At 38.2% G+C, this 21,140-nt stretch overlaps 1 protein-coding gene across 2 annotated transcripts in view; it reads right to left on the bottom strand.

Moving 5' to 3' along the window:
- The window catches only part of Cngb3 (cyclic nucleotide gated channel subunit beta 3), a 249,521-nt gene that overhangs the window by 94,963 nt on the left and 133,418 nt on the right, over positions 1–21,140 (bottom strand). The window contains exons 7-10 of one of the 2 annotated variants that reach the window (NM_001271238.1): positions 17,494–17,544; positions 13,404–13,490; positions 10,281–10,345; positions 9,478–9,600 (exon numbers count right to left, since the gene is read on the bottom strand). In NM_001271238.1, the coding sequence (NP_001258167.1) occupies positions 9,478–9,600; positions 10,281–10,345; positions 13,404–13,490; positions 17,494–17,544 (326 nt within the window). The remainder of the gene's footprint in view (positions 1–9,477; positions 9,601–10,280; positions 10,346–13,403; positions 13,491–17,493; positions 17,545–21,140) is intronic. The other variant, XM_087550433.1, reaches the window with a different exon arrangement.

Here is a 21,140-nt window from a genome sequence, read left to right as displayed (position 1 = left end):
ATATTACTCAGCTATCAAAAACAGTGACTACATAGAATTCTTAGTCTAATGAATGGAACTAGAAAATATCCCGAGTGAGCTAACCCAGCCACAAAAGAACACACATGGTATGCATTCACTGATAAATGGATATTAGCCCTAAAGCTTGGAATACCTAAAAAAATTCACAGATCATATGAAGCCCAAGAAGAATGAAGACCAAAATATGGATACTTCATTCCTTCTTAGAAGGGAGAACAAAATACTCACGTGAGGAAATACAGTATACTTCTTAACAAACATTAGGAAATGACTAAACACTTAAACACAAGGAGGGTATTTACTAGCTATTTCCAAAAATCAGTAGACTGCTTTATCAGGCTTCTATTTCTTGAGTGAAAGACTTGTACAAAATTTAACAAGGACGCACTCTCTATGTTTCACAGTGAATGGGTAACGTGGAACAACTTGGATGTTTGAAGACTTCTGGGAAGATGAGTTTGAGGTCATCTGCTTTGTCTCTTGAATCTTACTCTTGGCTTGGTATGCATGTTTTTCTCCATATAATCTCTTCTTGAAATGCCCAGGTTATCTTCTTGCCTTACAAATCTAAGTCTGGTCTGGTTGGTAACAGATGCCAGAAGAAAGCCTTCCTATTTACTTCCTAATGAGACTTGATTGCGTTTCCTCATACTCTGCCTGCCTCAAGGTATGTAGACTTTTTTTTCAATTGCAAAATATTTCCCTATACACGTTCCTTTTGTCTCATTAGAGATCTTCCCCACATCTTCACCCACCTAACTCCATACCTTTTCTCTCTGTCTTTTTTAGAAATTAACAGACCAACCAAGAAACAAACCAGAAGAAACCCAAGGAAAGAGACAGATAAAAAACAAAACCACAAAACAAAACAAAACAAAAACAAAGGAAAAGACACACACACCATAAGAACATAAAATCAAACTATAATATATAAGTTTATGGACTTCTTAATAGCAACTACTTCCTCTAGATCATAGCCCAATATGTAGCTTAAGATATAATCCTGAAACCCCATAATATCATAATCTCTTGCCTTGTTCTATTTGTCAAGCAAATCCCTAGGACTAGCTTGAATTAATTAGAAGATATATTAGGCTCCATCTCTCAATGGATAGCAAAGAATTTGAGGCTATCTTTAACTTGCCAACCCAGTGGTGCTGAGATGGCTCACCAGGTAAAGTTACTTGCTAACAAGCCTGATAACCTGTGTCCAATAACTAGGAGTCACTATTGGAAAAGGAGAATCACGCATGCATACTGTGCTATCCTCAATCTCTCTAAAACAAATAAATGTAACAAAAATTTTAGTTATCAAACCAGCAATATGTGGAGCATGTTGATAACTCTTTATAATTTAGATTCAATTGTTTCCAGATATGAAGAATAGAGCACATAAATATGTTCACTACCTTTTCTAAATATTTTTTCATTTATTTTTTATTCACTTTATATCCCAATATCAGCCCCCCATCCTTCCAGTTCCCCCTCACACAAATCTTCCCCCATTATCCCCTCTACTTTTCTTCTGAGAAGGGGGAGCCCCCTGGGTATTATCTCAATACTATCGCTATTAAAATAAAAACATAATGCATTTTTCAGACAAATGAATCGAACTAGAAAATATCATCCTGAGTGAGGTAACCAGTCTTGAAAGGACATGTATGTATTAACTTATAAATGAATATTATATATAAAGTACAGGATAACCATGCTATAATACCCAGATGGCTAAGTTCTCGTGCTCTCAGCAGCTGTGGATGCCCTCACAACAGCTGCACAAGATCAAGACAGTTACTACTTTAGCAGAGAGTAAGAAGGCATAGAGAGACCCACTCCTGACTCAAGAGCTGTGGACAGTGGATAGCTTCTTGGGGAAAGATTGTCACTTTTGCTTAAGGGGGTGCACCATGGTTCAACGGATGGCCTCACACCCAGGAATGTACAGGTAACACAAATCAGATTTCTAATTTCTTTTTAAGACATTAAGTTTGGGGTGGTAGGGAGGTCAGGCAGATATGTGAGGATTTAGAGAGAGGAGTGACAGATTAGTAGTGACCACTGCAAATTGTATAAGATTCTCAAGGACTTAATAAAATTAAACTTTAAAAATCCAAATAATTTTTAGATAGGGAATGAACTCAGTGGTCTCAATTTGTTTTTTCTTCTTTCATTCTTGTGTTCATGGTAGATTAAAACTTTCTACAGAATTCTGCCTTAGTCAAGCTTTTACTTTTAAAATAGAAGTTCTAAATGTCTTAGTCATACTACTCCTGGGTAAATTCCCAAAGAATTTTGTATCCTACTGCAGAGGCTGTCATACACATGCTCACTGCTGCATTATATGCAACAGACAGGAAATGAAATTAGGTTGGATTTCTATTAGTCGATGAATGGCTAAGAAAAATATATAACATAGAGTTAAATTTTATTTAACCATAAAGAAAAATTAGTCACGAAATTTTTAAAAAAGTGAGTTGAACTGGAAAATATTAAATTAGTCAAGAGGCAACTCAGAATCATAAAGACAAATACTGTATGTTCTCCCTTATATGCAGATCTACATAGCATAAATGATGGTAAATACTGGGATACTAGAAAGGCATCGATGAAATGGAAAAGAGTCTTTAAGGAGAGCATTTAGAAGTCAATAGAACACATGAGATAATAAAGTGGAAATATTGGGGACATCAAGGTTCAGTGAGGAGGAGGGACAGAAAGATGATGATGAGGAGGGCGGTTGTGAAACCAACCAAACTGAAGTATGTTCCAAAGTCCCACAAGGAAAACTGCTCCTTAATAGGCCAATTAAAATGTTAAATTAAAACATTTTGAGAGGTGGGGCTCAGGAGATTGATCAATGGGAAAAGTCCTTGTTTCACAGGTCTGACAACCTGAGTTCAAGCCTTGGGTTTCATGTAAAGATAGAAGGAGAGAAGTAACTCCACAAAGTTGTGCTCTGACCTCCGTATGTGTGGAAGCACAGCTCCTAGTAACAATAAGTTAAAAACAGGCTCTATTTCTTGTTCTGGCAGGTCACACAGAGCAGGGACACTTTAGAACTTTATGACTGTATTAGTCTTTGAACAAAGGTAACCATTTTCAAATACCAAGAAATGGAGTTTAAGAAAGAACGAAACATGCTGGTGTCTTATTTATTAAAGTAAAATCTATAAGTAATAAATTTCAAGTTCAATATGTTTTAAAGGATATGAAATTTAAAAAATTCTCCTCTTATATTCCAACAGCAGTTTCCCTTCCCTCCACTTTTCCCAGCTCCTTTCCCACCTACACTCTCCCCCAGACCTATTCCCCCTCCATTTTCCTTCAGAAAGAACAGGGATATCCATGGAGCATGGCACGTCAAGTTACAATAAGACCAAGGACATAGCCTCATATCAAGACTAGATGAGGTAACCCAGTAAGGAGAAGGAGTCTCAAAGCAGGCAAAGAGTCAGAGACAACCCCTCCTCTGTTAGGAGTTCCACAGGAACACCAAACTACCCAACTGTAACACATCTGTAAATGGCCTAGCTCAGATCATACAGGCTCCCTGATGGTCACTCCAGTCTCTATGTGTCCACAGAATCAACTAAGCAGGGCTCACAGGACGTGGGGATATCTTTAACCTGGTAGATAAAGGACTAGCCACCACAACAAAACTAGTAACAAAGAGTCCACTAACTTTCAGGAGAGTTTAGAATCATGGTGTCAAAATAGTAAATCGGTCACTGAGTGTCCAGAATGCTTTGGCTTATAATAGTAGACTTGATTTCAAAGAAACAAATAACAAAAGTAAATTTATGGGCAAATCTCAACTTTTCATGTCCAAATTTTAAGGACACTGTCACTTAATTTATTTTGGTTACAAGTTCTCACCTCTGGGTTTCTTTAAAATAAGGAAGCTTTTAAAATTTAATACCTCCAAAGAGTGGGAAAAGGCTAATTTTTTTCCTATTGGTTGGCTCTATTATACATCACTTTTGAACAAACACAGTATTACCTTCATTCACCTTCCTATTTATAAATGCTAAAAATGACAGCTGAATCTGAAATGTTGGCATTGATTTCCCAAGTCTCAAGGGTTAGCCTTGAACTTTTAAAAAATTAAATAGTATGCTATGGTAATTGGAAAATTTTCTGCCCTGATGCTTTGTGGTTTATTTTTGGATTCTTTTCTCAGACATGTCTTACACACCAAGACATTCCCAACCAAAGGTAAGATTTGTAATTTAATTAGATGGCATCATATTGATTTTCTAGGATTAGCTTAATTAGTCAAGGGTGTCTTATCTCTAATATCTACACTCCAGGCAGATAAATCTTTTCAAGGAGAGTCCATTGGACTGATTTAATACATAGACTCTCTATAAAATTTTAATGCATGACAACACATAACTCCCAGTTAAAACAATAAGGTAAAATTTAACATTGGACGTGAAAAAGTGAACTGGAAATTTTGCTTCTGTAAACATGTAAGAAACTCAAAATAATCTAAACAAAAAGTATTAAAAAAATCTCTCAATATCATTGATCATCAGGGAAGTGCAAATCAAAGCTATATTGTTACGATCTTACTCATTAGAATATTCGTAATTAAAAAGACATTTAAAAAATGTGAGATGTCAATGTTCTGTTTCCTATATTGATTTCCAAGTCCCTGGCCATATAGAGACACTCATTGCACTGCCTCCTTCCCTGTGTTTTTCACAATACCTGTTTTCCTTTTCTGATTATTGTAATCCTAGCTGTGGCAATAAGAAACCATGTTGTAGATTTTTTTTTTTTTTTTTTTTTTTTTGCCAGAGAACCTCCATTTTTTTTATTAACTTGAGTATTTCTTATATACATTTCGAGTGTTATTCCCTTTCCCGGTTTCCGGGCAAACATCCCCCTAATCCCTCCCCCTCCCCTTCTTTATGGGTATTCCCCTCCCCATCCTTCCCCCATTGCTGCCCTCCCCCGAACAATCTAGTTCACTGGGGGTTCAGTCTTAGCAGGACCCAGGGCTTCCCCTTCCACTGGTACTCTTACGAGGATATTCATTGCTACCTATGAGGTCAGAGTCCAGGGTCAGTCCATGTATAGTCTTTAGGTAGTGACTTAGTCCCTGGAAGCTCTGGTTGCTTGACATTGTTGTACATATGGGGTCTTGAGCCCCTTCAAGCTCTTCCAGTTCTTTCTCTGATTCCTTCACATGTTGTAGATTTGATATATATTTTCTGGTGATTAATGATGAGCACCCTTGATGTTTTTATCAGCCATTTCTCTGTATTCAAGAAGTCTCATTTCAAACCTTGTTCATTAAAAGATTTTGCTATTAAATTGTCGGAATTTCTCATATTTGGGACATTAGCCCATTATCGCAGGTATGGTTTGAAAATATTCTGTCCAGCTTTGATTTGTTGATCATTTTGTTTCTAGTATAAGCAATTTTTAGTGTGATGGAAACCAATGTTTGTTTCTGGTATAGAATATTTTTAGTGTGGGGGAAACCCGTGGATTGACCTTTGCTTTTGTGTTTGAGGGGCCACATTAAACTTATTGTTGTTCAAGACAGTCATGGAGCTATCGCGCTCTGTTTTCTTCTAGCAGTTTCATAACTGGGAGTCTCACAGTTGAGTCTTCAATCTAATTATTTGACTTTTGTGGGTGATGTAAGGCAGGGAAAGATTCCACCGGGATTTTGACAGTTTGCCCTGAGTTGGTTACATTTGAGCAATAATCACTCACCTAATCCATGAACCCAGATGTCATTCTGTTGAATCACTTCTGTTTCACAGGCTTTCATTTGCCTGATGTAGCTTTCAGGGTACCTCTGTTGAACGTCTTAGTTTTTTTATTCCACTTGACGGTGTTGTAAATAGAATCATTTAATCCATTGGTTTATACAAATGGCATCACAAAGTACATATGCTTTGTGTAGTCTATTGAGAGCTATTTGTGTACATGTAATTTATCTATACAAATTCCTAAGTAGTCTCCATTGTATGTATATAAGTACAGCTTTCAAAAATATCAAAAACATTCCTTGGCTATATAAAGTTTCTGATTATTGTGAATCTATTTTCTCTGAAAATTCTTATGTATTCCTACCACTTTGATATATATTTTAATTTCTATTCAATAAAAATGTGTGCAAAATTTAAGTTGCAGGGTAATTGCATAATTAACGGGTCTTTTCTTAAAACTGCTATATTCTTCGGGTGTAGTGCCACATACTTTTAATCCCTGCACTGGGAAGGCAGGAACAGGCAAATCTCTAAGAATCCAAAGACAGCCTGGTCCATATAAAAAGTTCCAGGGAGTCAGAACTATGTATAGAGACCCTGTCTCAAAATCATTATATCATTTTCCTTCCATGCCATGAAGTTCCAATTTATTCTAACACTCAAGTGTTAGAACTTGTTACTGTAACTTATGATGGAAAGTTGTAATTGTCTACATTACAAGACTGGGAAGGATCTAGAAGAGTATTCAAAGCACACCCCTTGGGGTGGCATTTCCAGAGAGAATTAAAGAAGTTGGGGATCTTTCCTGAATGTTCATGGCACTATCCCATGAACTGTAACCCAGATAGGAAAGAGACAGATAAAGGAGAAAGTCCACTAACTTCAGAGGCTTGCTCTCTTTCTGCTTCCTGGGTACCAACCATGATGTGATATCTGCTGTCCTAAAGGCTTCCTGCTGTTCTGATGTTGCTGTTCCTGGTGATCCACCTCATCTCAGGTCCACTGTAAGGGAGCCTGCTTACACTGGACTGAAACCTCTGAAGCTATGAGCCGAAACTACCTCTTTCCCTAATAAGTTGCCTCATTCAGACATTTTCCAGAGAAATGAAACCTGACTAACACATACTACTCACTTTAACATAACACTTGCACCGCCAGTCTTTCACCATTAGCTACTGTGGTATTAATGTACTAAATATAGTTGGCATCTTAATTTTCCATAAAATTATTCATATTAAAGTAAATATTCACATTCTAAGTTCATTTTGTTTATACAGGATCGATTTTTAGATTTCTAAGACCCTGTTTACTGTGTGTGCATGTGTGTTTTACAATCAGTGGTCTTTGACTGTAAGATTTTTAAAAAATCAGGTCTAAAGTGAATGAATGTGAAAAGAGGCCATGATTTGGAAGAAAGAAAGGAGGAGTACGTGAGATTGTTTGGGTGGAGAAAAGGGAAGGGGGCAATGATGTAGTTAGTGTACTATCAAAAATATTTAGAAAATCAGTGCTGGTTAAAAAAAAGATAATTATAATTCTTTACACATAACTGACTTGCTTATGGTAGTATATAATGTTTGAGATATTTTTACTCTCTTTGCTCTCCATGTGAAGGCAGGAACATGGTAAAGTCCAGACAGACATGGTGCAACAGAGCTGAAAGTTCTACGTCTCCATCTGAAGGCTGCTAGCAGAATTCTCACTTTCAGGCAGCTAGGATAAGGGTCTTAAAGTCCACAGTCACAGTGACACACCTACTCCAACAGGGCCATAACTTCTAATAGTGCCACACCCTGGTCTAAGCATATACAAACCATTACACATACATACATACAAACACACCCACACCTTTACCAACATGCACACATACACATGCAGATAGACACAAACACCACCCACATCACATACACATTCACACACCTAGATACACACACATACACACACACACACGCGCACACACACACGACTACACACACACGTACATAATACACACAGACAGAAACAGATACACACATACATTCATACACAGACATGCACCCATTTACACACACATGCACATACTCATATACACATGCAGACACACACACATGTACACATCTACACACCACACATCTACATATTTGCACACACATGGAGACATACACATGCACACATCTACAAATATACACAACCACACATATACCATGCATGTACACACTCACACATAGACAGACAGACACATACACATATGCATATGCACACACACGTACCCCCTCACAAACATACACAAACAGACTCACACACAGACATAGACATACACCACACATGACACACTGACACATTCACACACACACATGCACACACTCACACATAGATACACACATTCATACACACACATATACCCCCATGCATAGATGCACACATAGACACACACAGGCATACACCCACAACGCCCCCTCCCCCACACCCTGCTCTGACAGTTTCTATTTTCTCTTATACTTTTTCACTTAAAAGCATGCTAACCCACAAGAGAGGTTTTACTACTTATGGCTGAACAGTGACTAACAGTTGTCTTTAGTGATGTAGCTACTGGTAGACTGCTTATTTTTCCATATCCTCCTATTTATGCTCCTGTAAATAGTACAAATTAATATACACACATGCACACACCCACACACAAACATACACATGCTTACACACACACACACACAAACACACATACACACACATACACATACATACACACTAAAAGTAGAAGAGGAATTTGGGAAGAGGAAGGCAACCAATGGGAGTAGGAAGGGCATGAGCAAGGGTATTGAGAGGTGTCAATATGGCTAAAATAGATTATGTACCCTCATGAAAAAATATCACAATAAAACTCATGTACTGTGGGGCGGTGAGCTGTGAAAGGTACCCTGGTTCCTGGTTGAGACAAGGCAAATCCCAAGAATTGACCCTAATAGGGAAGGCAGGTACATTCTCAGCCTCCCAGATCAAGGCCTCGCTAGCTCCACACCCCCAACCCCTGTAGAGAGGTTTGAGACAGATCAGTTACTTAGAGCAATGCCTCAAGCCCTGCCTCCACAGATGAGGATGTGACCACAGGTTACATAGGCTCAAGACAGATCAGGCACAGAGGACAATGCCCCAAACCCCTCCTCCAGAGGTGAAGACAGTGACCACAGTTAACTTAGGCTCAAGACAGATCAGATGTAGAAGCAGGACCACGACCCCAAGTACGTAGATGAGGTCTTCCCAAGCTCTGAGGCCCAACCAGTAAATAGGAAGTACCTGCTGTCAGACACTGAGCCATCCAAAAACTGTATTTAAATGTTGTGTCCTGAATTAAAACTGCAGGAATTATTCCATGGTCTGAGAGCTTCTATCATAAGAGCTGTAACACTGTCTCTTGGGGAAGAGATCTGCTCTCACTGAAATCGCAGCCAGAAGCTCTCCTTCACCCCTTACCCCGGGGAGCAACTGAAGCAGCAGTGGTGGAAAGGAACAGAACTAGCAAAAGCTGTTCCCCCTCTCTGCCTAAGTTCTCTCCCCCTCGCCGGAATCCATGCACCTAGCTGTGTGAGAGATCATCGTGGAGAGCTCCACCCCCGCTCACAGTACCAGAGCCCCACAAGGTACCACTAACATACTTATAAAAGCTTGGAGAAATGGGGGCTTATGAAAATTCTCATACTAAAACTGAAAATTTAGAAGAGAAAGAAAAGTCTCTTTCAAAATTAGAACTCACTTGTTTCCTTCCCCATTATAGACCCATTTAGTTGAGCCAATTCCTTCATAGTCTGAAGCCCAGTAATAAACACAGGCGTTAATGTGCAGAAGAAACAGCAAGTAGCCAGTTGTTCGGATTATCCTGTCAGAGAGAATAAATGGAAAGTAAGGCTCAACATTGTTTCTGGAAAGCAGCTGATTTCAACGTTTTCTTTTTCTCTATGCTTCCAATGAGCTCTCTCGCTTTAGATTTGCTAAGTGTCAACTCTCATTTGTGCAGTAGAAAGCGAAGGTGACACCACATGTTGTCTGCCTGCAGAGTCTTGAGTGGGCTTGACGGAGTGTAAAGAAAGTCTTCATTTCTTTGCACAGATGGTGTGAGTCAACTCTGTGAAAGACACGCCTCAAGGGTCGCTTCTTCATTTTGAGTCCCATAAAATACGCCGCACTGATTTACCTGGATATCGTAAAGGCTCACAGGACTTCACGCTGTGATGAACTGTGATCGAAGGTTTCTACTCAGGAAATTCAGAATGGCAAATGAGTGAAATTTAGGCTATGCATAAATTGCCATGAGAGTTGGAAAGCTGACTTGCAAGAGTGTACTCCTCTCTTATTGTTTAAACTGTAACATGATGGGTTCTCTTCCTTACTTTAGTACTCAAAACAGCCCAATTGGCTTTAGAATATGCACTCATTTTATATAGCAAGATAGAAAACGTCCCATGTTTTTGAGCAGGGTGGTCATTGTCTCCTAAATGCCTTTTAAAATGTCCTGCCACCACTTTCTCTGCTTCCCCCAAATTTACCAATGAAGCTCACCTGTAGACATATGCTCTGTCCATTATAGACTCCAGGTGATGGTTAAACTCAAAGAATGAAGTGTACTGTATAAGAAATAAGCAAAAGAAATAAAAAATAAGTTAACTGTATGCTTATTTAGTTAAAACTATACAACACAGGTTTTATTAGAAATGATTTTGTTCACACCTTTAAAAAATCCCATGTCTGTCATATTTAATGATATTTTCTTGAAACAGTATTTTAACACGGTACCAAGCCTACAGAAATGATTGTCTTGTTTTATTTTTATCCATTTATTACAGTCTTATTTGTGATGCATGTGGATAATCAATAATGGGTTTCTTTCTAACGCATATAGTAAATTTCTACTCTGCAATGGTTAAAATCATACTTCCAAATATAAATAAAAGAAGAAAAAATTGTTGTTAACTTTGTTTTTAAGGAAGAGGCAGTAAATCTATATTTTTTTCAAAATGTAGAGTCCACTAAACATTATTAGAGGCTTGTGTTCTGTGCTATCTGAAGGTTCAATGGCTTCATGTGATCTAATTGAAACAGAGTTGCTCTTTCCCTCAAGGTTCTTAAATGTGCAGATGTACACAAAGAATATTTCCTCAGCTGTAAGGAAAAATGAAATCATGACATTTTCAGGTAAATGAATGGAACTAGAGAAAAATACCAAGTGAAGTAACCCAGGCCCAGGATGACAAACGCTGTACATTCTCTTTCATTTCTAGTTTTTTCTCAGCTCTCAGTTCCTTGGGGTACTCCTACCTCATCCTCTCCTTCTTCCTTCATTTCTATAGGACACAGGGCACAGAATAGGACCATGGAATCACCATAGATCCCAGAACTAACCGCCAGCACTATTGTTGATGTGGTTCTGGAAAAATTGTCTATGTCATCCTTTGGCTCCTTACCTAAAAATGATGTAGTGAAAAGAGTGTGTGAAGGTGTGCATTGACATACTGAATGTGTTTAGAAAGGGAAGATCTCACAGAGAAGAGTCCTCAGCCACTCCAAATTATCGCCCAATCTGTATGTGACTGCCGAGCCTTTGGATTAAAAAATAGTATATGTAATAGAATACTGTTATGTGCAATACATTCATCTTATATGTGAAATAGAAATGTTTCCTCTTAAGGTAGAAATATACACAAACGTTTCTTTCCCTGGAATTCCTGAAAATATCCTTCAAAAGCTCAGATAATGTTAAGTACAATTTTTGATAACTTCTTTATTTGGCCTTTACTAGAAGTTTGCTGAAAGGACAATGTTTTAAAACTAATGTGTTCAAAGAGAAAATTTGTGTTCATAGCATTTTTTTCCATTTATAATCTGGAGACAGGTACATGATAATATTTACCCTAGAGAATTGTCTCTCCCAATAACACCTTTATAAATAACTGAAAGATAGGACTACTCAGCTAAGAAAAAAAATTCAGTGTTGACTTACATAATATTCTGTATTAAATGCTGCCTCTAGAAAGCTCTCTAGTATGGATTCAGAGATAGGGTATAGTGCTCTGCCTCGATTAACACTCATATTCCAACATCACACCAGGACACTCTAGAGTTTTCTTGGGCATATGGGAATACAGGGTCAGGATTCTTTAAACTTAGAAAAATCATAAGCATAGAAAGAAAGATTTTTGTGCCTGATCTCTATCTGCCAATATTATAGCAAATAATCTGCAGTAAGATAAGTAATGTCAACATTATCAGTGAGGGTAGACAGACTTCCCACTATGCTGACTCTCGTCTTCCTCAGTGGTAGCATGAAACTGTTGGGAGGAATAAAATAGATAAAGGAAGTTGAGCTTTAACAACGTGTGTAGCAAAGTTAGCCCCAGTAATCATTGCCATTGTACGATCCATCATGGTGGCTAGATCCTGCTGGAGATATAATCAACTTGTTTTCCCAGGATGCAAAAGATACACAATTCAAATTTATAACATATTTTGAGTTTCTTTTAAGAGTATTGCTTTTGAAGTAGAAGTATCATTGGCATTCTTCCAAAAATTTGAGTAAGTGAGGGTGAGGAGGGAGGGGACAGGGGATTTGCGGAGTGGAAACAGGGAAGGGGGATAACATTTGAAATGTAAATTAATAAAATAACCAATTTTTTAAAAAAAGCTAAAAAATACCTTTAAAAATGTGTGTATAGGTGTTTTGCCTGTATGTCTATTTGCTCTACATAAGATGTTGACAGCTGACAGGAGAGGGTGCCAGATCCCCAGGAAATAGGGGTACAAACCATGGTTAGCTGGCATGTGGATGCAGAGAATTGAAACTGGATCCTGCAAAAGCAGTCAGTACTCTTAACTCCTGCTATTCTTAAAGATGTATGTAAAAAATTCATTCAGATTTGCCTCTCACTTGTACAAGTTACCCAACAAATCTAAGTTTATAAAATATGTATGTCTTAGGATATATGTAGGCAATATGTATTTCTAAATCAATATTAAATACATCACTTCAACATTTTGTCCTTCTTCTTGCCTCTATTCATCTTGATTTTTCTTTCCATCTTAGGCAACTGCTTTAAATAGTTTTTGAAAAAACATTTGTAGTATTTAGTAACTTACTTCAATTTAGAAAATTTAACAGTTTTTATGGCTTATATAAATTAATATTGTTCTGTAAAGTGTTTTTTATTTAGCTTTTCCCATATTCCTTAACAATCTATCTTGAACCTCTTTCCATATTATTACACAGAAAACTTTCTTTGCCTTCCAGGTAAATTGTAGATGTGTCTGAGGGCTTCAGGAAATTTAACCTCTTATTTTTTTTAGTTTATTTGTTGCTTTGTTTGATCACCTGATATTTTAGACATTCAGGAAATCTCTGATAAAATAGGTTGCAGAGAAAAAATATTTACTTGTAATTCTCGTCATCTTTAGAAGTATAAAAACATTCCACTTTGGATTATAAAAAAGTACTTGTTTGTAAGATAGGCAGTTAGTAGCCATTTCCATCTGTAGAATCTATGGCATTATCCATTCAAAAATAGCAATGATGAAGGCAGAGAAATGGAGCACTGTTTAGAATAAATTGAGCACTGTGAATTTTAGGATGTCTAAACTTACTTCAAGATTTCCATCAGGAGAAAAAGAAGCAGCTGAATACGGTTTCTTTACCTTTAATATCCGATTTGTTCTGAATATTGGATTGACTCCGAAGAAGATGTAGAGAACTTCAAATGGCAGTAGAGATGCCACATCCATCTATTGACAGAGCATATTCACATTCATGTGGAGCTTGCCTGCCTCTCTACGCTAGGATTTGAACCCATACATGCCAACATATGTGCAAGCTACTTTTCTATTGCTGTGATAAAATATCCTGCCAGGTAACCTAAGGACGAAAGAATTCATTTTAGCTCATGGATCGAGGGGGATGCAGTTTATCATAGTGGAGAGGACATGGTCGAGGCAGGGAAGAGATGGGGAGAAGCAGGAAGATGGCCGGTCAACTGCATTCCAACTCAGGATGTCTAGAGTGAATAGGAGGTAGTGGCCTGAGGGCTATAACGCCTCAAATTTGACTTCAGTGAGATAATTTCTGTAGCAAGGTTTCACCTTTTAAAGGCTATACAATCTTCTCATACCATCTCGGGACCACGTATGTGTCTACAGGAGATAGTTCACATTCAAACTACAACAGTATGTGAAAGTTGTCATGCTATAATTAATTATTTACTATTTAATCCAAATTGCTTTCACTTACACGATGCCATGTAAAGGCCTATCATTAAAACAGGGGTACTACATTCAGAGCCTGCCCCACATGTGGCTGATACATATACAGCCACCAAACTAGATAAGATGGATGAAGCAAAGAAGTGCAGGCCGACAGGAACTGGATGTAGATCTCTCCTGAGAGACACAGCCAGAATACAGCAAATACAGAGGCGAATGCCATCATTAAACCACTGGACTGAGAATGGGACCCCTGTTGAAGGAATCTTAGAAAGGACTGAAAGAGCTTGAAAGGACTTGAGACCCAATATAAACAACAATGCCAACCAACCAGAGCTTCCAGGGACTAAGCCACTACCCAAAGACTATACATGGACTGACCCTGGACTCTGACCTCATAGGTAGCAATGAATATCCTAGTAAGAGCACCAGTGGAAGGGGAAGCCCTTGGCCCTGCCAAGATTGAACCCCAGTGAACGTGATTGTTGGGGGGGCGGGTGGTAATGGGGGGAGGATGGGGAGGGGAACACCCATAGAGAAGGGGGGAGGGGTTAGAGGGATGTTGGCCCGGAAACCGGGAAAGGGAATAATAATCGAAATGTAAATAAGAAATACCCAAGTTAAGTTAATAAATATAAATAAATAAAAAAACTTAAAAAAAACCAGGGGTACTAGTTTACAAACTAGTACTCTAGTCTAGTCTACACATTTCTCTTTCACTTTCATGTGTCTGACTTCTCCTTACTCATCACCTTTGATCAGATTTTTCATGTCCCGTATAGTTCAGTGATGAAGCAGATGCTAACATATTTTTATAGTCTGGACCATGAGGTTGTGGAGTACAAATCAAATCTAGTTTTAATTTTGTTTGAAACTCTTGTAAATTCACCGCAATGACATTGCTCTATGATCCATCTATTCCTTCAGTGCTCAGCATGGATTACATAGTTCTTGTTCATCTAGGTTCCTTGGTGATTTCCACCACTATCTTTGGGTTGTGGTGCTACCAACAACGTGCTATGAAGGCTTCTATTAGAGTCTACACAGGCTAAAAGACAGAAAGAAATAAATTCTGTTTACAATAGATCATTAACTCAGATGAAAAAGTACAGAGAAGCACCATGATATCACTAAAATATTCATTTTAAAACTTTCCATACATTTACATTATTCTCAGACCTTGATAATCAAATGGCATTCCTTAGGAATCAACATAATTTTGTCTACTTTTGTATATTTTGTGCTTATATATTTGCCTCTCCCCTCTGTGTGTGTGTGTGTGTGTGTGTGTGTGTGCACGCGCGCGCACGCGCACATATGTATACAAGAGAGCACTATTTACCCTGAAGCTGGAGTTATAAGAGGTTTCCGGACATGAGTCCTGGAAACCGATCTTTGGTCCTCTGTAAGAGAAGCAAGTGCTCTTTACCACTTGTCTGTCTCTCTAATCCCTTATAGACTTCCTTGACTGCGATAATAATAAGATATTACAATAAAATAATTGTTTTCATAAGTAGCCTATTAACCAATACGTTAAAAAAATCTAAACTATCTAGAAATAATAAATAGCAGTTAGGGTCATGTAGGGAGGTGGTTGTGATGCTTTGGTCAGGAATCTGTTTAGAAGTGTCCAGCCATTAAACTAAAAAGCGTACTAAAAATAAACTAATGTGTTTGTGTGTATTTCATCTGTGGGTATGAGATAGCTCCTGGGCAGGTGTGTGCATGTGTGCATGTGGGAACACAAAGTGGAGTAGACAAAACTATATGTTATAGGAACATGTTGTAAGACCACATACATGAGATAAAAAGCTTTGGGAAGTGAGTAACAATTTCAAAGCCAACAACCATTGAGTAGAAATATCACTTACTTAACCAGATTAGTTGTCATAACCAAATGATTCTCTCAATGTGTTGGCTCAGAAATTTCACATACCTTCACCCCTTTACCCTGTACATACTGATCCTCATTATAAGTTGAGACGTGTATAGGACATTAATTAAAATAATGTCTTAAACAAGGAAGCAGGAACACAGTTTTTGCACTTGTCTAGTGCTACCGTAGAACCCACAGTTTTCACCTCAAATACTAATTATAGTTTTATTTGCATGCTCCCCGTTTGTTCAACTTACCACTTGGTTTTTCTATGTAATTCTCAGTCATTCATAATCTTACCTTCCCCATGTAGATTTGTGTAGACACAGATAATTTATTTCTTGCTGAATTGTAGGAAATTGAATTAAGTATGGATTAACTTTAAATTCTGTACCTAGGGCTTTGTAAGACATTTTTGTATTGAAAGAGTAAGATTATTTCCACTTCTAAGGATTAATCTAATGATATAAAAATCAAGGACAAAAATAACTATATTGTCAGCCTTGTGAGATGACTCAGTAGGTAAAGGTACTTGTCACAAAATCTGAAGATCAGACTTTGATACCTGGGGCCCAAAGGCTGGAAGGAAAGTTTTAAATCCTCTAAGTTGTCCTCTGTCCTCCACACTTATGTCTCTGTATATGTACATACATACACTGAACAAACCAAAATAAATGTAATAAAAATTAACTATATTGCAGTGCTCTAGGATTGTGCTAAGGGAAATCAAAAGGAGTCACCATAATTAAATAAATGTACAGTTTTATATTTATAAGCACAAATGGATTTTACATATCTCCAAATTCCATAAAAGTTATTCAGAGTTCTATGGATTTTACAAAGAATAAACTTCATGTTTGTTCAATTTGTTAAAGCATTATCGATCTGTTATATAAATGTCAAAGTGAAAAAAATTTCATCGGAAATAAAAAAAATTGAACGGGATTTGGGGCCTATAGCCTGTGTGTGTCTGTGTGTGTGTGTGTGTGTGTGTGTGTGTGTGTGTGTCTGTGTGTGTGTGTGTCTGTGTGTGTGTAAGAGAGAGGGGGAGGATGAGGGAAGGAGGATGAGAGAGGGAGGGGTTAACAATATTTGAGTGTGCTGGCAGTACATTTACTAGCATATTTTGAGGAACTAAATAACCGAAATGGATTTAAGTAACCTTAGGTTATCTCATATCTGCCTACTTTTCGATTTGTAGCTGGATTGAGAGAAAAGCGTATGAGGTAAGATCACGTTTTTATCTTAGAAAAGAAAGATGCTTTATTGTCTAAGTAACTGCTTCTCTCGGTTTCTTTACTTTGCTTCTATGAAGTTCAGGACGGAATAGAAATAATTGCAGACTTTACACCACCACAGTGCAAGAATTGGAAACTAGAATTCTGTAGAGAATAAAAGGTACACACCATTTTCCCCAACTTAGAATTCCCTGACTTTGGCTTGTACATATTTAACACCAAATTTGCATAGACGGGGAATGGATGTAGTATGAAGTATGGAGGATAAGTATTAGCAGGACTTGCTGCTGCTGAATAAAACACTCTCGGGTCTGGGTGATGCTTGTTACAGGAAGGCATCATATTTGTAGCAATGAGACTTAAAATGAAGCTGGTTCTGCTTAAGCCGTTCTGGACTTACTTGTGAGTCACCTACCTGAAATTTTGTAGAACTCCTGTAGTGCCTCTTCAGCTCATTTGAATCTACCTGTAATACATTTGTACTTTTGATTATGATCAGAAAATTTATTTATCATTTTTTTCTTTGGAATGTTCACAGTTATTTCTCTCTACTCGTTTTCTTCAACCCCAGCTTATAATCATGCTTCAGCCTTTTGCATTTTAAAAACACACAGATGTCCACCATGCTTTTATCCTTTTCACTAACTCTACTTATTTATTTACCTCTCACTAAAATGTTTTATATAGTATATTTTGATCATATTCTTTCCTCTCCCCAAGTTCCTTCTAGATCCAACTTGTTTCTCTACACACCTAATTTTATGTTCTTCTCCCTCCAAACTAAGGAAACAAAAATCAAATATGAAAGTACAAATAGACAAAAAAATAAATAAAAATCTGTAAGACAAAAACCACACAAAACCAAAAGTGTGTGCACAAGCACATGCACACATAGACACAGACACAGACACAGACACAGACACAGACACAGACACAGACACAGACACAGACACAGACACAGACACAGACACAGACACAGACACAGACACAGACACAGACCTATACAGGCACAGACACACAAACAAACATGGAAGCTGTTTTGCTTCCTTTTTGTTGTCGTCCTTTTTTTTAACATAGAAGTTGCAGGAGAGTCAGCCACACTTCTTTACCCTACCTACTCTCTTCATAGTCGTCCCTCATCTACAAGTGTTTGGTTATAGTTTGTCTTCCTATTTCTTTCATCCTGACAAAACTAACAGTGCAAAGTCCACACAGGACTCCTTCCACACTTAACATTTGTGTTGTGAAACTCAAGGGATTTTGATATAGTGCATATATTTCCTGGGTCTTTTTTAAATCTTTATTTATCATTTTATATATAGTTATATAATATGTGTGTACGTGTGTGTACCTGTATGCATATGTGTGTATGTGTACATCATAGGACAAGGTTGTGAGGTTAGTGTTCCTTTACCATCTTACCTGGGTTGGAGGGTCAAAATCACATCACCAGGCTTGTGCAGGAACGCCATCTTGCCATTTCACTTGGTTAAACTGTAATCTTCTTGAGGACAGGACTGACTTTGACATTTGGGTAAACGAGTGTCTAAGAACTTAGTAATTATTGAGTGGATATATATATAGAGGAGCATGAAGAGAAGGGTAAGAGATTTTTATAACATTTGGCATTTGGCATTTTTCTGGACTACTCTTTTTAAGACTTTCTTCTTCAAGGAAGGAGAAATGTCACTTTTGGTTTACCTGCTTGAGTTGCTTAAGGTCTAGCATTTGCGTGTCTATTTTGAACCTATCAGCTGGCATTTGAAAATGCAGCATATCTCAAAATTTCATTATGTTCTCTTCTCATTATATTTACCTCTTGAAAAATCTCATCCATGTTTGTAGTTTCAAAGACCACCACACCAAATCTCTGTCCCTTCCCCTAGCATCACATCCAGGAGCTGTGTTCAGTAAAGCTGAACTTACCATTATTCTCCCAATGGGAGAGATTTTTTTTTTATTAACTTGAGTATTTCTTATATACATTTCGGGTGTTATTCCCTTTCCCAGTATCCGGGCAAACATCCCCCTTCCCCCTCCCCTTCCTTATGGGTGTTCCCCTCCCAACCCTCCCCCCATTGCCGCCCTCCCCCCACCAGTCTAGTTCACTGGGGGTTCAGTCTTAGCAGGACCCAGGGCTTCCCCTTCCACTGGTGCTCTTACTAGGATATTCATTGCTACCTATGAGGTCAGAGTCCAGGGTCAGTCCATGTATAGTCTTTAGGTAGTGGCTTAGTCCCTGGAAGCTCTGGTTGCTTGGCATTGTTGTACATATGGGGTCTCGAGCCCCTTCAAGATCTTCCAGTTCTTTCTCTGATTCCTTCAATGGGGGTCCTGTTCTCAGTTCAGTGGTTTGCTGCTGGCATTCGCCTCTGTATTTGCTGTATTCTGGCTGTGTCTCTCAGGAGCGATCTACATCCGGCTCCTGTCGGTCTGCACTTCTTTGCTTCATCCATCTTGTCTAATTGGGTGGCTGTATATGTGGGGCACATGTGGGGCAGGCTCTGAATGGGTGTTCCTTCAGTCTCTGTTTTAATCTTTGCCGGGAGAGATCTTTTTTAAAAAATTTATTTTTCTTTTATATTTTATGTATTTACATTTCAAATGCTATCCCCTTTCCGCCCTCTCCCATACCCTCTCCTCCATCCCGTGCTTCTATGTGGATGTTCTCACTCTCACCCACCCACTCCAACCTCAACGCACTGGCATTATACTACACTGGGGAAACAAGGCTTCACAGGACCAAGGGATTTTCCTCATACTGATGCCTGACAAGGCCCATCCTCTGCTACATATGCAGCTGGAGCCATGGTTCCTTCCATGTTTACTCATTGGTTGGTGGTTTAGTCCCCGGGAGCTCTGGTTGGTTGATATTGTTAGGACGAGATTTCTTATAAACTCTTAATTGATTTAAATATCGGAACTTGGGCATACTGAAGCAGCATCATTGTCTAATAATATTTATCATCAATTATCCATGATCTTTAATATGGAAGTTTTTAATTGCCCCCAACTAATGTTAAAGATCAATTAGTTGGGGCTCGTTAGATGGCCCATTTGTTAAAACACCTGCCACACAAGCAGGAAAACCTGAGTTGGTGGTCACAATAACGTATCTATAGAATAAGTGCTATGTGTGGGTGTGAGTAGAGATGGGCAAATCTCTAACACCCAGTGGCTAGCCATTGTGGCCAAATCTATGGTCTTCCTATTTAGTGAGAGACCCTGTTTTACAAAATAAAGGTGGAAAGCAACTGAAGAAAAACATATGACATTAACCTCTGGTATCCATATACATATACAGACACAAAAAGACACACACACACACACACAGATACACAAAGATACACATTATAGACATGCATACACACACATATAGACACATACAGATACACTCATGGTCACATATGAACACAAGCACACATATACATCACATATGTACCACATCATTTCCCCCAAATTTCCAGTCAGCTCAGTTCCTAGTCCCTCTCCTCCTACTTTGGTTATGCCCTTTACCCACATAGACGCAGTAAATTTTATAGAAATATATTGAAATATGTGCATGATATGATAATTTAATAATTTCTATGATGAAGATAAAAGGATTACTGATCCACAGGTAGACATAGACAGGTTTCATTGGTAATCTTATAAACTTTGTGCCAAGAAAGATTGAGTAAAATCAGTCAGCCCCATCAAAGCCCTAATGCAGACAGATGGACACAAGTCACGTGCCAAGCTGTTAAGTTAAAACTCTGCATTCTCCCACTAACTAGGAAGTTTCTTTTCACATTTATACCTTTCCTTTCAGAGTCTATAATTCTGTGATTGAATAAATGGGAACACAGCTAAAAATGCTTGATTAAAGGAAAGTAGCATTTAGCAATTTTAAAATCCCTGTTCTTTTGAGGGCTAAATAAATTTGGCACCATCAGCCTTATGAGGATCAGTCTGTTTACTAGTGACAATTAGGCCCTTGCTTTTTAAAATGTCACCCTATTTAATTCCTTCTCTCATTCAAGCCTGCTTACTATGCAGAAGGCATTTCTTCAGGGGAGGCTT

This window comes from Rattus norvegicus, chromosome 5, assembly GCF_021556685.1.
Source record: "Rattus norvegicus strain SHRSP/BbbUtx chromosome 5, alternate assembly SHRSP_T2T, whole genome shotgun sequence".
Classification (NCBI taxonomy): domain Eukaryota; kingdom Metazoa; phylum Chordata; class Mammalia; order Rodentia; family Muridae; genus Rattus; species Rattus norvegicus.
This window is presented reverse-complemented; position numbering and strand designations above follow the sequence as displayed.